Source organism: Leptinotarsa decemlineata, unplaced genomic scaffold (assembly GCF_025532065.1).
Source record: "Leptinotarsa decemlineata unplaced genomic scaffold, Ldec_3_MD MMD2_tig00000882_RagTag_RagTag, whole genome shotgun sequence".
NCBI classification, from domain to species: domain Eukaryota; kingdom Metazoa; phylum Arthropoda; class Insecta; order Coleoptera; family Chrysomelidae; genus Leptinotarsa; species Leptinotarsa decemlineata.
In genome coordinates, this window is record NW_027412556.1 from 15497430 (window position 1) to 15519406 (window position 21977).

At 36.5% G+C, this 21977-nt stretch overlaps 2 protein-coding genes across 6 annotated transcripts in view; one reads left to right on the forward strand and one right to left on the reverse strand.

The window, feature by feature from the left end:
- Positions 1–10248, forward strand: part of HisT (Histamine transporter) — a 28914-nt gene extending 18666 nt beyond the window's left edge. For 2 of the 5 annotated variants that reach the window (XM_074175087.1, XM_074175088.1), the window contains 5 exons: positions 164–305; positions 364–569; positions 790–893; positions 948–1055; positions 2979–3512. In XM_074175087.1, coding sequence (XP_074031188.1) covers positions 164–305; positions 364–569; positions 790–893; positions 948–1055; positions 2979–3258 — 840 coding nt within the window. In that variant the 3' untranslated portion in view covers positions 3259–3512. Of the gene's footprint in view, positions 1–163; positions 306–363; positions 570–789; positions 894–947; positions 1056–2978; positions 3513–10104 lie in introns of those variants that run through there. The other 3 variants (XM_023159717.2, XM_023159718.2, XM_074175086.1) reach the window with 3 other exon arrangements.
- A 3803-nt stretch (positions 10249–14051) lies between these two features.
- Positions 14052–21664, reverse strand: LOC141482183 (eukaryotic translation initiation factor 4 gamma 3-like). Its single transcript, XM_074175097.1, has 7 exons — positions 21514–21664; positions 19720–19907; positions 19419–19639; positions 19215–19331; positions 18940–19156; positions 16309–16416; positions 14052–15266 (listed from the first exon to the last, which is right to left on the reverse strand). Exons 1-7 carry the CDS (start codon positions 21534–21536, stop codon positions 15175–15177), a joined length of 966 nt encoding a protein of 321 aa, XP_074031198.1. The 5' UTR covers positions 21537–21664; the 3' UTR covers positions 14052–15174.
- Positions 21665–21977: the final 313 nt, after the last annotated feature.

Sequence of the window (21977 nt, forward strand, 5' to 3'; positions counted from 1 at the left end):
ATGATTTCTGATCACAATCCTACCAACTGCACCATAAATGCTCTTCACATATAATATATACTTGATATTCGACCCTGAAGCAACTTTTTTGGCGCAGTGAGTAGGATTACCTTCGATCATCTTATTTTATTTCCCAGATCTTGAAGTGAATGATTTTTTTCAGCTCGGAATCGCTATAGGGTTTCTAGTACCCCCAATCATTGTCAGAGCCGATAGTACAATAGAGGAAACTTCGACGCAGTTTTATGTGTTACATATATCCAGTGCTGTTGTGGCGACAATAATTCTGGTCCTCATTTTATTGTGTGAGTTACTGCACAAATTTTTGTGTATTGCATTTTTGAATGATTTTCATGTTTTCAGTTTTCGAAAACGCCCCGCCCACTCCCCCCTCTCATGCTGCAGCTCAGCAAATCGCTTCTGGGGATACCGTCGATTTTTCAGTTTCTTTGAAAAATTTAATTCAGAATAGATCTTATGTATTGCTTCTGATTGCGTATGGTATCATCACAGGAGTTTTTTATGCAATTTCGACACTTCTGAATCAGATCATCCTATATTACCATCCGGTAAGTTTTCAAAACTGGTAGATTTTTCCTTATACTTATACTTATACTTCCTTATACTTTTGTTTGATTTGTAAAGGATTTCATCTTTGTTTTAGCAAAAAAATACTTTCATACCTTTAAATTGAATAAATAAAAATAAATTTGAATCATTTACAAATATGTACTTTTATTGGACATATTGGAACAATTTCAACCCCTACTATATAAAGAAATTTCACAGGGTGCCAACGAAGACGCTGGACGTATAGGGTTAGCCATTATTTTGGCAGGAATGCTGGGGTCAGTCTGCTGTGGTGTCGTTTTAGACAAATACCGTAAATTCAAGTAGGTGATAATCGTTATAGTCTGGATTTTTCAATAAATTACTTTTTTTCGCAGAGAAACGATTTTGGTTGTATATGCGTTTTCGTTGGTAGGCATGGCCACCTATACGTTTACCCTATCAAGCCCTATTCCTGTTGTCTACGTAATTTCCTGTTTATTGGGGTAAGTATTCGATATTTTTTCAGTTTTCTGACCGACAATTTTATAAGCCCGAATACTCTCTGCAGTTGCCACTGGAATATAAGGATCCACGGGCTTGGGAGTCCGTAACGAAAAAAAATTATTGATTCTAAGGTAATTGCCATAATGTTGAAATGGACTTCTGAACTGACTGAATGACAAATATAAAACCAGTGGAATAGCCTGCACTATGAGACCCTTAGATTTTTAACGAGGATTCGCACGCACTCGTTACAAACCGCAGGGCATTCCAGAGTTCATACATAGAATAGAAATTGCAACACAGTTGCCTCAGGAATACGTCATAACGTAAGAAATTGATTCATGAACAGACTTAATTGTTGTGTTAATCAAAGAGTGCAAACTTTCACGTCTGGATATAACTGTGTCGAAGAAATTCTCTGCGTGGCGTTTCATCAAAGGCGATGAGACAACGGACGAAGTGTCCTCACAGCAAATAATACATTCGATGATTGAATTTCCATTGGTGGAGGTCTTGGCTTCGTTTCAAAAGTTCAAACTGCCCAGCCTCATTCTAAGAGTGTGATTTATCGCCGGTAGCTAGATTTTTGTCTACTACATTTGGGCGGAATGGCTGTCTTTGTTCATCTTTCACTGCCTGAACCACTGTGTATGCTGTTTTTGGCGAGTGTATTGCCTTGGGATGTGGTGGTTGAGCAAATCGGCCATCGGATGGCTGCTTCCACGTAGCCCCGCTGGATACGGGAATGACAGAATCACTTGTGGTTCTCTTATTCCCTAACTGAATGGCATCCCAACAATGGCTTAATCCTAAAGTGTGTGTATCCATGCCGAGAGGATGAATGACAGTGAGCTAATCAGCTGTCTCTACGGAACCTTCCAGATACCGGGCGCCCTCTCGTCGTAGCATCGCCTTTTCACGGTGATGCGGGGCTCTGCCGTGATTGACCTTCTTTCCCTAGCTATTCGTGGGACTTTTATGGACGCTAAGTCTACAGAGGAGATGGATGTTGAGCTTACGACTCCAACTGACCTCCCTGCAAATTTAGATCAGGAGCAAGTCTACAGAGGAGATGGATGTCGAGCTTACAACTCCAACTGACCTCCCTGTAAATTAAGATCAGGAGCGAGAGCTTCCCAACTCCTGATCCAATAGCTGAACGTAAAAAAAAGGTTTGGTGGTGCAGCCAGGGAACGACTGAGTCGTCTCCTCAAGACTGGCGTACCTCATGAAACCGCCTTGCACCAAATTCTTGAGCGGCGTACGCAGAATCTGTCTCAGGTCGAAGAACAAACTTCCCATGAGCAGGTTAGCAAACGTTTGCGCTCAAGTGATGATTCACCAAAACCAGAGGCGAAAAAGCCCTGTACGGTTGAATTTAAGGCATCGTCAGGTGTAGCTGACGTGCAAAAACCCTCATATGGAAAGGTTGTCGCGTGTATCAAGGTCGAAATCTAGCACCTTGACTATCCGACTAACACATTAATGATGAGACAGCAGAGCCTGCTGTCTCATACAGCCTGTGCCTGCTCCGCTGGCAGGCACAGTGCCTGCCCCGCTGGGGACCGAATCAGGTTTATAGAGTTCGGCAGGGCCGTACTCTTTCCATCTGCCATGAAAGACCACACACCATACAAACTAATCGGCTTCGTTAAGAAGCTGGATTTATTTGGTCGAGTGTGAATAGGTGTGAGCCAGATTAAATCCTTGCGGGTTGCGGTGGAGATCGAATAGACTGACTCACCTTGGACCTGACCTAACCCAACCTAGATTTTGTTGATGTTCATTTCCTCTCATTTTCTGTTGAAAATGTTTTTTAATTTCTATCGCTTCATATAGTCATGGGTATTTTTATCAATTAGTTGGGCGTGATAACGTGAGTTCAGCCTATGCTGAACTATTTGATTTTCATTTCATTTCAGATTTTTTATGACAGGACTGCTCCCCGTCGGTTTTGAACTGGCAGCCGAGCTGACCTACCCAGAACCCGAAGGCACTTCTGCAGGTCTGCTCAACGCGGCTGCTAACGTCTTTGGCATCATTTTCACCAGTATTTACTCATTCATTTTCTACCAGTGGAGCGGTCTTTGGGCTAACCTGGCCATGTGCGTCACGCTGATAGTGGGGACGGTGCTTTTGGCGTGCACGAGTTCGGACTTGAGGAGACAGGCTGCACACAGTGAGAAAAACGCTTTGTTATGAGTAGTTTCGAATATTCGAATTTTCGAAGGTCGTACTCATCGTCTACTGAAAATTTTTATCAAAGATTCGAATATTTCGCAGTATATAAGTTTTTCATAAATCTTAAATTATACTCCATCAGAACGATCACGTATCAGTACGTCTACTAATTGTAAACCAATTTTTTATTCACTGGCCTGCCTTTCTTGGTTCAATACTGAAATGTCGAGTTATTTTTATTTTTATTCTGTATTTTAATAGGGTACCGTGAATTATTGATGCCATAATTATAATACCATAATAATCAGTTTCAATTAAAAAAAAAACATATGCCGTCCTGAAATAAATTACCTTATCAGAAAAAATTGATTTTTTGCTCTAAAATTTTAGTATTTTTTTTTGTATGAACTATCATTTTTTGACGGCACAATGTTTACAACACCTACAACCTACAACTCAAATCGGTGCCGTCAAATTCTGAATAACCATCCCCACAAAGGGTAAAAATCGGGTTTTGATTCGCGATTTATGACCCTATGTACCCCCCTTTTCTGACGGCATAGATATATTATAGTTTTTTAAGTAAAGGCAAAGTTAACTGAATCAACGCCGTCAAGTATTCGATTAACTGGGGAGGGGGGTAAAATCGCCGATTTCCAAAAAAAATTTCTGACTTCCGGTACCGATATTTTTTGACGGCACTGGTTTTAAAGTATTCTTTTTTCATTGCCTCTTTAACGAGAATAGAGCCGTCATCTATGATGTAATCAAAAAGTACCCCCTTTTGACAACATTTCATCTCACATGTGCACTCACCTGTACCGCGGAAAATTGACGACATAGTGCCTAAAATTTGTTTTTCGACCAGCACTTCAAGATTATATATGACTCGTGGTGTATAAAATCACCCCCTAAGAATTTGCCTGGGCTTGTGGTTTAATACCTACGCTGCCTATCATCCAATACATTGTGTTCAGTGTTATGTATTAAGTGAATACATGTTGAACCAGTAACTATTGTAGTTACTGTTAGCAGGGCCGTCGCCATGTGGGGGATTGGGGGGAGCCTCCCCTCCTGTTTTTTCGACTTGGGAAAAAGTTGGGAAATTTTGGGCCGTGAAGATAGAAAAAAATAATAGTAAAAAAATGAATGAGGATTTAAAAAATAAAAATGAGAGAAAAGAAAGGGAGATGTTATAAGAAAAGGGAAAGAAACCAGGAGAAGGTTTGGATTTCCCAACATGCATAACTTTGAGATCCCATACTTTGAAATTCTGAGTTGTTTGAACACTTCAAAAAAATTTTAATTTCTCCCAAGTAAGAGAACAGTCCTGAACAGTTCACAATTTTTGAAGTGACAATTTCACAAAATTCCCAACTTTTCGCGAGGGGAAAACCAGTATTGTGAAGAGGGTAGAAAAACTGACGCATGCGCATTAAAAGGCTCGATATCGAAGAAGCGCACGATTGGTTTTCATCAGAAATAACGTTGGACTCTGGCCTGTTATGTGTTATGTATTTCCGTCCGTGTTTAGTTTGTCCATGTTGTGTATCGCTTCCGTCGTTTTTGAGTTAGCAATTTCTCAAACAACAGAATCTGGTTACGCGGTTTTCATTATTTCAAAAGTTGAGAAATTTTGCTGGTGGGGTTGGGAATATTCGGATTCCCTCCCCCCTGGTTTTTCTTTTCGCTACGGCCCTGACTGTTAGGTATTAGTATTATTATCCATGATAATGGTTATACAATTTTCATACTGTAGTTATATTTGAGACGTGTTTTGCAACACGATTGTTTCATCAGTTGGACTGGTACAGCGGTTCTAAAATTTTTGACGGAGCCTCACAATAAAACAATACTTTTTTAAAGTGTATTATTCATTTAAGTATTAAAAGTACAATGTAATATATTACTTATTACCTTCTTACATATTAAGTATATAATACTAGAAGATATTAAAAAAGAAAAAATCTATCTAATGGAAGGTATGAAACTGTTTTTTTTATTTCTCATCAATTGGTTGATATTAGGTTTAATAGAAGAAAGTTGAGGTCTCATATCAGGTTCGGTGTCTAGTACATTGCGGTATTTTGCTTTCGTGGCTGCAGAGGTTGAGAATCCTGTTTCGCACTATATTGTTGGGAACGAGAGAAAAATATTCAGATTTAATCAGCCGAAAGGGTAAGGGAGTTAAGCTTCAACCTGTCTGAACTGAAGATGGTTGTCGAAGAATATTCAGAGCCATTTTGGTAAGCATTGGATATTAATCATGGACTATGCAGCAAAGATTCGTTTCGAACAGTGACTCCATACTTGTATCTGATGACAGTTCTAAAAGAGATTCATATATCTCGTTTGACATACTTCCGGGCTTTTGTAAGTTGGGTAATCAGGGATTATGAATCCATGAATTCTGTTCCAGAGCAGAATACAAAATTCTGTTCTTTAGAAAAATACTTCTCAAAAGATGCGCACATCGATTGGACAAATTCTTCAAATACATCATCTTGAAACATTTCTTAGTCGTTATCGCCTTCTATTTCGCTCCTACCAACGCAAATATTCCAAAAGTCTAATTTTCTTTTGAATGCAGTTATTTTGTTACAAGCCTGAAACACTGTTGTTTGTTTACCTTGCAATGATGAGTTTAATTCGTTCAGTTTTTTAAAGATATCCGCCATAAAAGACAGTCGGAACATCCAAGTTGTATCAAACAAACGGTCTTTCAAATTAAAATACGTAGGTACCTGGAAAAAACATTTGTAACTTAGCTCTAAGTTCAAATAGCCTTGTTGAAGTTTTATCCCCAGATAGCCATCGCACTTATGTATGGAGCAGCAGTGTGTTTTATGTTTGCTGCCATAATCTTCACACAATAATGAGAACAAAAGGGGATTGTAGTCGTCGTGATTTGATAAAATTTATTATTTTTACCGCTTCATCCATAACTAATTTTAAATTTAACGGCATATTTGCTTCATCAGAAGTGCTCGTTTATGCAGGATACAATGACTGGAATCACAACAAGGCGCTTTATGTTTTATACGTGACACTACTCCTGTTGTTTTACTCGTCATCGCCTTGGCCCCATCTGCACAAATGGCAAAATGCAATCGATCCATCTGACATTATTTTCTTAAAAAATATCATTAAAAATTTCTTCTCCGGTAGTGTTTATGGACAGCGGTGAACACATACGCATGTCATCTTCGAAAGAACTTTCATATGGATATCTCACGGTAACCAGCAAGATAGCCAGACCAGCGATATCAGTCGACTCATCCATTTTCAAAACGAATCGTATTTTTTGTAGACGTGTAGGTAAATATATAGTTGTATGACGTAGCTTGCCAGATCATGAATTCTTCGTGACACAGTTACGTTCGATAGCGGCTCGGTAGAAAGATGCTTTGCAGTTTTTTCATCGAGCATACATTTTGTTATGTCCAACACACATGGTTTTATTAAATTATCAGCGATAGTGTGAACTTCACTTGCTTGTGCAGTCCCATAGCTAACTAAATATGATGCCTCCGTGGCCTTTTCATTGTTAGTTTGGGTTACATGGATCATAGTTTTTTGAATTTTCAATAACTGTTCGTTTTTACAAAAAATCATACCAAAAAATTATTTATTCTTGTCTTAAGAGTCGGAGTTAACAGTTTCTAAATGTCGGTGCAACTCAGCAGGGGCCATGGAACATTAGGAAGCAGTTCACTACACAGAATGCAGAGAGCTGAGCCGTTGGAATCAACAAATAAGAAACTGATATATGATTCATCATACTTCCTTTTTTTCGTCTTTAAAACCGTGGAACTTGACGTCGTTGCATCATCGTCTAGATCGGTAATTGCTGTATACTCTGCGAGTACTGCTTTTTTGAACATTCTGCTTCGTTAGAAAATATTGTTGCATCGCGTTTAACGACTTTAGGCCAACATTCCACTCCTCTTCATTAATAATATTACACGTCAGAGGGGTTGGTCAAAATAACGCCCGATAATCACTGCGTCAAAGAGTTAGTCCAAAGAATAAATGTCGCTTTCATAGTCGTAGCCTCGATCTAGAACATTTTCAAAAATACTCGAATCGGCGCCTTTGATAAATAAAAAGCCTTAATGAAAATAGGTATACAAAAAATGCGCTGTAAACAATCTCGACTTAATGTTTTGAAGTTAGATCCGAAAGTCGCCTGTTCACAACTATAGCGTCTAATCTCAGAAGCGGCTTTTATCAAAAAAGTATTGCGCGCTCACAAGTAGGTATCGGCGGTGGCGGCATAGTAAAATTGTCCGGTACGTTCACCCAAATGCTTGCATCGGATTCTTTGGAGTAGCCGAACGCCGCCTTTCGACAAGGCAGCGGTAGCTTTGTCTCGAGCGGCGCGGCGGCCCGTTCGGCTGCGCCTCGTGAATCGTGATACGCCGCGTCAAAACGGTCGAACAGTGATAGGTGTTTTGAATTTGTTTCTAATTTTTTGTGGAATCCCTACGGGGGTATCGTGGAACTCTAGGATTCCTCTCTTGCTAGAAATCTAATTAGGTTTTGGCATAAAATGACAATAATTCAATATATTTATAAATAACCTGTTTTCTTAGAAGTATGTGTTGTGATTGATTTTCCATAATCTTCCTGTTTTGCCAGAATTACTTAATCATGTATATATTTAAGTTAATAACTTTTACATATACTGTTAAATAAAAGACATTGTTGAGTAGTTTGTTGTACCATTTCAACTGATGAAGCTACCGTGTAGTGATACGCGTTTCCAATAAAATGTGTGAAAATTGTACAATTATTATCATGGATAGTTTTATTAATTTTCATCAAGTAGCATAGTCATGTATTACGTCAGATTAGTGATTGATTCCATTATATATATCGTCATACTTACAAAGAAGCTGGCTTGTTGAATCTTCCTGGTCAGCAGACTAATGAAGAATGTTGGCACAAACACAGTTACGACTGTGCATAGCCACCTGACATGGCATTTTACTTTGAGGTAACTTAACCGTCCCTCTAGGTTTTTTGTAAGCCTTCAATTACCCGTTTTCTAAACACATCAACTTTTTCTGTTTTTCATGAACGTACTATCCTTTGAACTTCATTTCATATCTGGGTAAATTTCGATCTCATGATATATCCGATAGTAACGTATTCAAAAACACTTTTCACAAAAGAGAGATTTTCACAAAACGATTTTACAAAAACGCAACACGTGTTTCGCCATACAATGACTACTTCGGGCGTGTCTTTATTCCGCCCAAAGAAGCCATTGTATGGCAAAACACGTGTTGTGTTTTTGGTAAAATCGTTTTGTGAAAATCTTGCAGTAAAGTGTTTTTTGAATACGTGTCTTTACTCCGCCCGAAGAAGCCATTGTATGGCGAAACACATGTTGCGTTTTTGTAAAACTGTTTAGTGAAAATCTCACAATGAAGTGTTTTTTCAATACGTTCAACAAGTATCGGCCAATTCCATCATATATATCCGATGTCGTCAACATTAATAATAATAATAATAATATGCCTTATTATAATAAGACATATGGTATGTATTGCATATGATGCAATACATACCAAATGAAATTGGCAGATCTTATGTCCATAACAAATGATTGTACATTTTTCCATCGTTGTAAAATATGGAGTCTCTGGTGATGTTTTTAGTTGACACAGTGAGTTTCAGAGTGTGTCTGCTGTTTTAGTAGTAAGAGGATGCAGCAAAATTTTATATCGGCTTATTTATTAAACACACAGATTCCAGTATAAATAATGCAGTTACCGTTAGAATATTATGAGTTTTGAAGAAGATTCTACAGGAGTCTCTTGGTTCAAGGTTTTCTATATACCTTATTGCTCTTTTCTGTAAAATTAGTAGACTTTTGAATAAAGTTGGACTGCATGCTCCCCAAAATGGTAGTCCATGGTGTAAGTGAGAATCTATGAGTGCATAGTACGTCATCTTTGCAGTGCTGAACCCCAATTCTTTATAAACCACTTCAACCGCATAACAGCTGTTGTTAAACATGATCCACAAATTTTAAATTCTGGTCAATGAACACTCTTAGAAATTTAGTGTTATTTTCAAGTTCCAGTGATCTGTATTTAAAAAAAAGTTAGTTGATTGAGCTTCTAAATGATAATAAATTTTGAAATCTATTTTTTTGTTAAGCAGCTGTTGATAGACAACTTGAAGGACTTCTGATTCTGTCATAAAGTCCTTTTTTAGTTATATTCACTCCTTCTTCATGCGTGCTCATTAATTCAATAGTATGTTCAGTTATATTAATTCTATGTCAGAGGTTTCATTTATACCTTTCACAACTTTTGTTGCTTTCACATGTGACTATCTATCAATAACTTAGCCTTCTGTAGTTGTTCGTCATAAAATCTCTTAGATGAAATCAGCCGATACTTGATGAAAATCCATAATATTTTCAAGAAACACTTTGTGACATACTTGCTCAACAGTTTTACAAAAACGCAACGTGTTTCGCTTTACAATAGTTTCTTCAGGCGTGTCTATATGCATAGATACGCTTGAAGAAGCACTGAATAGTGAAACACGTGTTGCGTTCCTGTAAAACTGTTTAGTGAAAATCTCACAATAGACTAATAGAGTGTTTATTGAATATATAAAATATCTTTTCAGTATGGCTTGGTCAATATTGAAATGACTTATTTTATCACTTTCTTGATTCATTGTTTGTGTTTGATGACATTTTTATTCCTTGTAGTTTAATCTGTGCTTTCAAATGTGTTGATCTACAAATACCTTGTGTATACAAAGATGAAAACATAAATAAATGAACTACCTATATTTTTAATGAACTTATTTGAAATTAAATGAGTTTAATTTTTTTTACAGAAACACTGTAATACCACACCTGCCACGTCAGAGTGAATGTATTTTGAACATCATAAGTGCCACTATTTATATTTGTACTATTTATAGGAATGTTTGTAGTAGAAGAATGAGTTTATGCTTATGAATTAAACTGAAATTTGCGAATTCGTAAATATTATTTATTTGACAACTGACGGCAAAATATTTGTCAAATATTTTTTACTGTGACAACCTTTATGAGCCATATTTTGGAGTTAAATTATTTCAGTTCGTTTGAAAATTCGTCTGAATCTTATGTTTGGATTCTCTGCCACAGACCCCAAAACTATGACCTCAATGTCTTCATTTCCAGTTACTTTGTATCTTCTTTTTTGTTACGGGTAATCAAAGGAACAAGATTCAAGCAATCTCTATAACAATCTTTCGAAAACGTTGAGCAAATCTTGGATTAAACCATATTGACTCTTTCTTGGATAGAATAAACTTTCATTATAAACAAAGGTGTATGACGTGGAATAAATGACAGACAAGAGATCCAATCGAATGGTTCGCAATCAAACTCAAAATGAAACATTAAGGGAGATTGATGTAGTAGTCGAACTAAGAATTGTTTCAAAGTGTTGAAACATATTTGTTCATACATCGAAGGTTATATGGAAGAAAATTGAATTTAAACTGAAAATAACAAAATTTGAATTTTAATAGGCATGATTCGAATCTATGAAATGGGTTGTGCAAATAAATGCGACATATTTTTTCATTTCAAGGAGCCATAAGAAATTACATTGGATCGGAACACTACTGGCAGAAAAATGACCACGACTCGACAATGCAGAATAAACAATGGCTTGACTTTATCGAAATATTAAAAATTAAAAACAACTAGAAAACGTTATTTATTCGAAAACTTTCAAGTTTAGGTATAGGAACAATGTACTTCATTCGAAAGTAAATTAGGAGACCTTCATCCCAGAAAATATTTTTTTTATTTCGTGTGAAATGGGGTTCTGTATCTGTAGAGTAGGGAGGGTGAGTGTAAGCCCACGCACTTAGGCCACATGTGACCCATTGTACATCCTCCCGAGGAGTTGTCCTCCTAGGTCGTCGTCCATCCTGTCCTTTCCAGGAAGGTGGACAGGTCGCTGGGAGACATCTCCTTTATATCGGCAGGTGTAGGCCAAGACTCGCCGAACACACACTCTCTTATTGACGATAACTCCGGGCACTCGCACAGGACATGCCTGACAGTCTCATCTGCACACATCCTGCATAGAGGTGTGTCCACTAGCCCCATATTATGTAGGTGTTTCCTTAGCTGACAGTGGCCAGTCAGAAATCCTACTGTAAGGCGTAGATTTTTCCTGGTCATCGCCAGATATTTCTTCGGCGCCAGCTTCCCAGGGTCGCCTAAGGTGATCCTGGCAAGATTACATCCTTTGATTTCATCCCATCTCTTTAGAGATTGAGCATGGGTGTAACTTTTGACTAGTTCCGCAATTGTCGAAGTCATCAGGCCGTGGGTGCCACTTGGTCCTAAAATTCTTAGTCCAGCCGCTTCCTTAGCTAAAGAGTCGGCAATGCGATTACCTTTACTCCTGTTGTGCCCTTTAACCCACCTCAGGATAATGTTATTATCTATCGAGGCTTTGGCTAAATCTTCGTGGCACTCTAGTGCTAGCCCTGAAGTAACACGGTGTCTGTTCAAGGCTAATAGTGCTTGTCTGCTATCAGTGCAGATTGTAATGTTTTTGCCAGAAATTCTTTTCTTGGTTATTTCTTTTGTGGCGATTGAGATACCAGCCAGTTCTGTTTGGACCACGCTGGTATTTCTTCCCATTCCCCACTTAATCCTTAGGCTTAGTGATCTGGAGTACACTCCACATCCTGAGCCTTCTTTGGTTTTTGAGCCATCTGTATAAATCCGTATTGCATTTGTAACATCTGACTCTGTGTTCTGATTGATTTGTATTTTGTAGGGTTTATTAAACACAAACCTGGGTTCAATTGCATCACTTGTTGCCTGCAGCAGAGGTTGCGCAGTAAGCGCTTTCTGCCATAGGCCCAACCTCAATCGACTCATTCCTACTTCTAGGTTTACACCAGCCGTGTGCAATCGTACCATGGCCATTAACGCAACCTCCTTAACGTACAGGTCCAGAGGGGTCAGACCCGTGATTAATTCCATTGCCGCGGTTGGTGTTGTTCTCATGGCTCCTGTGATGTTTAAACAAGCCAGTCGCTGTATTTGGTATAATTTTTGGATGGCCGTTGCTTGTAGAACTTTAGGTCCCCATGCAATGGCTCCATACGTTAACATAGGTCTTATAATTGCAGTGTAGATCCAGGCGACTACACGGGGTGAAAGACCCCATGCGCGTCCCACTGTCCTCCGACATTGCTCATAAGCCACGTATGCTCTTTTTGCTCTACTCTGTAGATGAGAGTTCCATGTTAGCTTCTTGTCGAGGATAATAACAAGGTATTTCACCTCTTCAGAGAAGTTTAGTTGGCTTTTGAAGATTTCGGGAGGTTTTAAGCTCGTTAAACTTCTTTTCCTGGTGAAAAGGACCATCTCAGTCTTCTTGGGATTGATCGACAGTGAGTGTTCCTTACACCATGTTTCTATCAATTTGAGCCCATCCTGCGCTCTATCGCACAGTGTGTTTACAAATTTGCCGGTCTGCAAGATAACTATGTCATCTGCGTATGCAATTGTGTAGAATCCATTTTTGTTAAGGTGATTAATTAGGGTATCCAGAACTATGTTCCAGAGAAGGGGTGATAAGACCCCTCCCTGTGGACATCCCCTCATGACCAGTCCTTTTACTGTGATGTCTTCTACATTAATACTTATTGCTCTGCTAGAGAGCATCTGGAGTATCCATTCTCCTACTACCAGGGGTACATTCCTGGAGTGTAGTTGCTGGGTAATTGTTGGAAAGGTTGTTTTATCAAACGCTCCCTCAATATCTATGAATATACCTAGGGTGGATTCTTTGTTATCCAATGATCTCTCGATTCTGCCAACCACATGGTGAAGGGCCGAATCAGTAGACCTTCCCGGGTATATGCATGCTGATTTGGATGAAGTGGGTTGTTAACAAGTACTTCATCTCTTATATACCGCTCACATAGTCTCTCCATGGTTTTTAAGAAAAACGATGTGAGACTAATTGGTCGGAATGCTTTTGGTAGGGTGTAGTCCATCCTACCTGGTTTGGGTATAAATACTACTCTTACTTCTCTCCACTTACTGGGAATATACCTCAGAGCTAGAGAGGCTCTGAATATTCCAACCAGGTGTGGCATAAGAGTGAAATGGGGTTGCTCAGACAATGATTTTCCAAAAAAATTGCAATACTTCGAAATCGGCCGCAGTTAGAAAGGGATCACCTTGATGAAATTCCTCTTAAAATTCAAAAAAGGAATGAGAAGTGAAGTATAACTTAGATATACATTTTTCAGAAACAATTTTCACAGGAAAAATTCATTTATTTCAAGAACCATGTTGAGAAACTTTGACACTCTAGTCAACCTAACGTAACTTGAAAGTTACTCTACCATGTGAGCTTATGGTTTCCTAAGCTTAATGTTTCCCTTATTTTATTTTTTGTTTACTCTCTTCAGGTGTTTCTAGTTGATAAATTAGCTGTTAGTTCAATCTTCCTCTTGAAGATGATCACTTGGTGATCGAAACATGTGTCAAGGTGTTGAAAATAATAATATGGTGTTGGGAAAAACTCCAGTAATATTTATTATTATTCATATACACCAGTTATATGAATTTCTCAAAGCTTTCTCAGGTACACCAGTAAATATTTTCGTAACTTACAATATTCTATCACCTCAGCTGTGATGGGTAGTAACTTCTGTTAGTGATTTCCATTTTTTTTCGATCTCATCTTTATTCCTAGCCGCCCATTTTCGGACTCTTCATCTTCGAAAATCCGGAAATAACAAAACACTCGTAAAACGAACCAGCCTTTTATTTGAAAATTAATAAGTTTACGAAGGCCTCGAGGAAACAAGTCATCATCGTTTGGCAATTATCCACAAAAAACTTACAAAAAAAATTACAAGATACATAATCCATCAAAAAAAAAGAAAACCTGCATCAGGAACGAATACGTTCGAAGAATATTTATTTTAGAAGGGAAAGTATTCTATGTACATTATCATCATCAGTCAGAAAGGAGGAGAAAAAAATACTGTATATGTTTATACCAAAAAAATATATACAATATCATTTCAAGCATCGAATAAATCAACTTCTGACTAGCAACAGTAGCCCAAAGCAGTTTCAGATCGTTTCCGAATAAAATATCGTGGTTGATAAAGAGAACGCAACAACGTCGCAGTAGCGGACGCATATCCAAAACTGAATCGTGCAGCTGCATATTTTATTATACAGAACAATCTCGACACATTGTTATACCTATGTATACAACTTAACAATAAGAAAAATTATCAAAGGCGTGCGTAACAAATCAATATTTATAACAACGTTGTTGTTGTTTCCTTTCGAAAAGACACCTCGAGGCGGCTGCTGCTGCTGCAACGGCGGCAAGAGGGCTCAGCAGATCACAGAGGCCAGCGCCACTAAAATAACAACGTCACTATGAACAATAAAAGGGTATTAAAGAATATAAAATATATAATATATATAAATAATAAAGACAGAATAATGGTATATAAAAATGTTCCGTAACCGGCTGAGCCCACCGTTTTACTCTCCGATTCACTCCTAAATTCCGTCTCACTGAGTCCTTAACAACTAAATTTTTTTTGTCCATTTGTTTTCACGCGTGGGGGTGGGGGAGCACGACGAGAAGGCGGTCGTAGCGGCGGAGGCGGGCGTTATTATCGTCCCGCACTCGCTTCCTCTTACCCTCCTCTTTGAACCACACAACCGTTTTATTTTATATATAATTAAATATGTATAATATGTATATATAAACAATTGTATAAATTTTTTAGCTACTTTTGTTTTTCTGTCTTTCAGTTAAAACACGACGTGTTTCATAATTATTTATAAAATTTATTTCATGTCTATGTAGACGGCACTAGCACTGGCACCGAAGGGGGCATTTGTTAATTTCCCGATGCAGAACCTTCATCTTCCTCGTCTTCGTCGTTTTCCTTCAGTTGTGTGAAGAACGACGTCAGCTGTTTTAGAGCAACTCCTGGGGACAAAAGAGAATTTTGTTGAGCAATCGGTACCTCAAAACTTAAATACTCAGTATACAAATAAGCAACAAAAACAAATACATATTGGAAATAAAACGTATATAACTATTAAAGAGTCTTCCAACAGGGACTTCTAAACTTTGACAATTGATAATTGCCATTTGTCAAATATACTTCAAAATAATTCTATATTTAAAATTTATAGACATTCGAATTGATAATAAAAATACCATTTAAATTTGGCGGTATTTCCATAAATTTGATAAGTAATATTCAAAACAATTGACAATCACTTCTGATATACAATGAACAGTTCTATTAGTTTTCAGTTGAAAATACAAATACTATTGACATGTTAAAGCCTTTCTCTATATTGCATAGAAAACAATTTCAAAGATTGCATAAAAAAGTAATCAGAGATGAAACTGGAACCTATGCCATAGAATAAATTGAAAACAAGCACATTCTCTGATTATCAGAGATTCAATACTCTTCTCGACGCGCGTTTCATCAATCAGGACTTCAGGAGATGAAAACTAATTCCCAACTTCAAAACTGTTCTCTATGTATATTCAGATGCACATCAATAATTTCGGGTAGAAATTTGCGGGAAATTTCCCTGTGAAAGTTGTTTCAACTCTCTCAACAACAGAACCCCAAAATATTAAATTCACATGTGATATTGAAAACAATGAGATAACATTTTCGAATATTTCAGTGAACAGAAGTAACCAGGACCTAGAATATGATGTCTACAGGAAGAATGGCAGTACTTGAGCCACGAGAATTGTGACAAAAAATGTATTGGCATTCATTGAATCGGTTGCATACAAAAACATTTTTCAAAGGCATCTGAAAAAAACATTGTAGGAAGGTTACTATCAAACCCCATTCATCGGACCAGAATCCTTGTGGTGTTAGCGAATCCTTCCCAAATTCAATTTTGCACAATCCGAACACTGCGACACGAAAATCGTGAGCCGCAGTTGCCTTGGACGTGCCAGATTACCAAAAATTGTATTATTCATAAATGCTTACCTTTACCCGCCTGTTCAGCCGGGTCTTCATCTTTTTCCCATGCGAGGAAACTTTCTTCGGAAATCACTCCCATATCATACAGGCAATTGCAAATTTGGAGTAGAAGACCTAGATAAAGAAAATTGATTGGTTATTACAATTCCCTGCATTTCTTTTTCAAGAGATCCCTATGTTTTGCTCCTTCATGCTGGATAGAAAATGAGCTTGTTTCATGATTTTTGGTTCATAGTTCACTTAGATAGAAATTTTAAATTGAAAAACAGTGCACTTTGTTTCATCTCTCCAAGTACCGTAGTTTTCCCGTAATTAATTATTAAAAATCGAATGTGGTAGGGTGGTGACGTCACGCCCCTATTACCGCTTCTTTTTCGATTGACCAATACGAACAATAGAAATAATCAACATTGCCGTAAAATTTACGAGCCTATAATTATCAATTTAATTATGGAAGTGTATATGAACCCGTTAACGTTTCAATTAATGAAAAATTCTCCACGTGGAATAAAATGTACACGAAAAATCATATTCGGAAATAAGTTCTATATCTAAAATCAGTACACAAAGTCTATAGATCACAAAATATTTACCTAAACTATGATTTTATGCATTATTTAATAATATACAGTTATAAAAATAAAAAAATATAGCAAACTGGATTAAAGAATCGTTTCAAATATTCAATTTATTCTACAATCCTCAATCTGTACAACTTCAATTTATTATAAAAAAAACGATTCCTACATACGCGCCTCTTTCTAATATAACTACTAAATTCAAGTGTATAAGCTTGCTTGGGTAATCTGTTGAATCTTCCAAAACTTGAGAGGAAGGTTGAATGAGGTCTAGTATAGACAGAATTGATTGTATTCGAACTGATCCAACAAAAGCTTCTGAGGTAATAATACCATTAATCATATGATAAAATTTAATTAATTTTGTTTCATACTATCAGTAACAAGATCAACTCCAGATAATACTTTCTGTGGAGAATACTTGAAGATGAAATAAAAAACTGTGTCATCAAATTCAATATTTTCGTTCCCATTTCATTTATAGTCACTTTTTAAATGATTTCTATAAAGTCTTGAAAGAGTAGAAGGATTGTAGTTTTTTCTTTTCAATACTTTCACCCATTTTTTTTCTCATCATTTTATCCTTTGGGAACCTAAACTCATTATATGGAATAAACCAATGCGCTTTCTGTTTTCTTGTGCCTTTCCGCACAATTAAAATCAGCAACAAGAATGTACCATATTAATATTCAAATATATCTCTAAAACACTTTTAAAACATACACAAACTAAACTCAATGAAAAAACAAATTGTTCCTATGCGAGCTGTCAGCAAATAAAAAGTTGAAACTCAATGTTGCAAAAACAAGCAGAATGGATCCGATATGACATACATTTTCAATGCCGAATAAACCAATAAATTGTGATATGGGTACTCCATTTTCCTGAGAAAATGAACGATCAATCAAAATTTTATGTAATTATTCATTCATTTTAAGAATAAAGCCAGTAAACAAATAAATATACAATAATAAGGTCGCTCGAATCCACGAATTAAGCATAAAAATGGACAATAATATTTGCCTTGATAACTGATATATTACAAGTTATATCTAAATACGATTCTAAATAGAATTAAACGAGCTGTATTTTCTAATAGTTTTCGAATGCTTATGAACCCTAATAAAATAAATCAATGATGCATTCATGCCACCCATCAAAAATAAGAAATTCAACGTTACTGGTATATTAGCCATATTGTCATCCAGTCAGCCAGCGCTCTCTGTAGTGTATGCGACAATGTGCTCTTTCTAATGTCAATGGTTTCTACAAACTTTGAATCTTTGTTAAAATAATTTCAAAATAAATGCTGAGCCTAGTTTTGTTAGAGTCGTTTTTGAAATGATCGATGAATTTTACTTGAAAAATTTGCAATACTTTGGTACCGAAATGAATAATGAAAACGATAAGTGGTATATTTAGTAGGTCCCTTTTATTTATATGACATTCATTTCAGACTGTGTCTTTTATCGAAGGATGGAAAGTTTTGATTTAATTTTTATTTTAACTCGGCCAAGGAGCAGTATGGTGACTGAAAAGAGAAGAAGAAATATGTACAGTGATATGTAGAATTACTCCAGAACATATCAATTCAAAAATAACCTGAAAAAATATTTTTCTGAATGTAAACTTAATGATACAGAATATGCAGCAAAATAGGCACCCGCCGAGACCTACCTTTTACAAAAAAAAAACGTTCAATTAGATAATTGTAACAGTTGTATTCACATCGAGTTCAAAACAATAATAACAAAAATGGCGTTTGTCAAATTGGATCATCAGATCTGTGATTGGATATCAATAACCAATACACTTGGCAACTCCGCTCTAGACACGATCATTTTTAATGGTCAACAGACACACGGCCAATTTAAATTCTTACTTTTCGAATTGTTCTTTTTTCTGAAAATATAAAGAGATTTTGGGATCGATTAGGCTTGATAAGTATAATAAACCCCTAACTCGATCAGTCTATAAGCAAACCAGTATCATTTTCCATAGCATGAAACAAACCCATTATTTCCATTAGCAAAAAATTAACGAAGTTATGTTTACTTACCCTGAGGATGCTCCATTTTGTTAATTAAAGTCTGTATGGCATACAGGTACTGCATCTCCTTGTTACTGTCGTTGTCAACGTATAAGGTAATCAATTTCTGAAACGCAGTAAGCTTGGACAACGATAATTTAGACTTGTTGTCTAGTGACACAATAGTTATCGCTGTAGCGAGTGCTCTGATGAACGTGTTTTCCTTGAGTTGACCTTCTATGTTGCTCTAAAACAGAACGAAAATGGTAAGTGATTCCATTTCGCAATAAATTTTGAGTACTTACAGATATCCAATTGCTAATCGAGTCAATTTCGCTGCTAGTCGATATAACTTTGCATAACGCCTCTTGCATTTCTTCAAACGACATTTTTATTTTGCCGCCAACTAAAAATTCTAATTGCTGCAAAAAAAAAATACTCGATCAAACAGGTATATTCAAGATAACGATTTTTTACTCAAACTTCATTAGAAAAGACAGAATACTCACATTGTCTTGGATGAAACCAGCAGTAACATTATCACTAACGAAATCCTCCACTCGCAGATTCGACTGTTTCCATATGCTACTCAAGAACATTGGACCTTTTCTGCTAACCATTAATTTAAACAGCGGAGCCAACAACTTGTCAGCCTGTTTCTGTTCGATGAGAACGTGACAACACGAATGGAGCTCTCGTAGAGGGAGTACTTCTTCGCAAATCACATCCACTGGAATTATAAGAATAATCAGTTAATACATCAGCCAAGAGCACAGAAACACAAAACCCATTCCCGATTCGAATACTCACCTAACAACTCGGCTAAACAGTCCCAAATCTTGGGAATGTCAATTTTAAGATCGTCGGCTTGAGGCAGAACCTCTTTCAGCCCGTTGATGTAATCATTCAGCTGAATCTTTTCTGACCTCAGTAAATTGGCGAATAGAAGTCCAGTCTTCAAACGATAATGCTGCTTCTTCTCAATTACATAAAAGAAACTGTAGAGAAATTGAAAGGTGATCAGTTAATGTGGTCTTCAACCTGATAAGAATTTTAATCTATTCTTCAACCTGATAAGAATTTTAATCTATTCTTAAAGTGCTATGATTTTACACAGTTTACACAAGTCAAAGTTATAAGATAACACGTCAATAAATGTTACAGTCTGATAAGAATCACTCAAAAGACGTATATTGTGGGAAGGCTACTATCAAACTCCATTCATCGGACCATAATCCTCATGGTGTTAGCGAATCCTTCCCAGATTTTATTTTGCACAATCCGAACACTGAGATACGAAAATATAGTATCACAGTTGCCTTGGATGTGCCAAATATATTTTTTAAATGAAATGTTCCACTTCTTTCTACTCAATGTTGCCACAGTTGATCAATCTAATTGTACTTACTTATTCTTTTCGTTCATTTCATTTCGATTGAAATCAAAATAAGTCTGATAACTATATTGAGGAGAGATATATATGTATTGAAAAATTCACCTCTCCCAATGTACCTACGCAGGGAGATCTGGTAAATGTCTACCGGAAAACAACCACTTCCCTGGCTAATACCACGATGGGCATTGAAATATGTCCAACATACATTTGTACGAGTGTTGTATTCAAATTTTGTATCTTATTAATCTTTTGTAATTTTGTTCACTGACGTATTTCTCGGACAAAGTATTTCTTTTAATTTTTTAAAAGATTAACATATACTCTGTAGAAATGAATGAATATCTATCTATCTACCTCATCATATTAGATAGGAAAGTAGTTGTTTGTCGCTACGCAATTTAGAAAAAATCAATTACTATCTTATTATTGAAACAATGATAAATCTGGTGCAATTGGCATTCCTTTGTACATATCAGATTAACCTGCCGTGAAAATGAAAAAGTGATCTTTGTCCTCACACAAATGAACTCTAATGAAAAATTAATGTATAGTGAAAGTCTCATGAAGACTAAAAAATATTTGAATATGCATTCATGAATAGTCCTACCTCATTTTTGAATCTACATAAAACAGTTTTCACATCAAAACTGTAGATTTTGTGATCTGTGACTTGAGTGGTGATTTTGACTGTGTCAATCATCATAAACTTGTATCAAAATTTGAGAAGTACAGACTGAGAGATGTCCCTCCCAGATAAAAATCCCCATTTTTGATCATGTATATATTAGCTTATGATATAATGAGCCTTGTTTCCTTATGGAATAACTTTAATTATGGGAAGAAACGACTTATTTGAACATAGAATTCACTTAAACAAAAAGTTTTTCGTTGAAATGATAACAGTATGCTATCAATAGTAGACCACTAGTTTACAGAAGAAAAGCCAGCCGACATAGAAATAATTAGAATTCAACGTCAACCAGTAAACGCTTCTAGAAAAAGCTGTCACGACTTTTATCAGTGAGTCATCAATTTATTTTTGCAGACGCGTTAATGTATTTTTTATGAATACATTTGAAGGTCACATATCAAATGGGTCACTCTATACATGGAATGTTAGCAACAAGAGATGATATTTCTATGAAGTTTTGCAGGTTGTCATTATCGTTTTAAATTAAAGAAGTATTATTACGATATTGATTATTTACCTATCGCAAACGACTCTGCTCATGTAAGAGGCAGGAATTTCCGATATTTCTTCGAAGTATTCACCAACGGAACAATTTCCATTTATATACTCTTCCAGACTGTTGGATATCCTCCTCTCAATCTGTTCTTCTGTTCTTCTAAACACCACTGTAGGTAACCTAACCTAACTTAACCTAATCTACTCTAACCTAACCCAACCTAAACTAACCTAATCTATTCTAACCTAACCTTACCTGAACTAACCTAATCTGACCTAACATAACCTGAACTGACCTAACCTAACCTGAACTAACCTCACCTAACCTAACGTAACCTGAATTAACCTCACCCAATCTAACCTAACCTAATCAAGGTATCAACTTATTTCAGTACCTGAATTCTGTTTACCTGGGACAATGTGGATTTTTTTGTTCATTAATTTTTTTAACATTTGATAACTCATTGTAAAACTTGATCCTCTATA

Excerpts from the sequence above, each read along its gene's own strand:
- LOC141482183 (XM_074175097.1), bottom strand. The coding sequence starts at position 21,536 with ATGAGCAGAGTCGTTTGCGATAG. Across the intron at positions 19,908-21,513 it reads AGCAGAGTCGTTTGCGATAG|TTTCTTTTATGTAATTGAGA; the intron begins GTAAATAATCAA and ends ATTTCTCTACAG. Across the intron at positions 15,267-16,308 it reads GGCTGAACAGGCGGGTAAAG|GAGTTGCTCTAAAACAGCTG; the intron begins GTAAGCATTTAT and ends TTTTGTCCCCAG.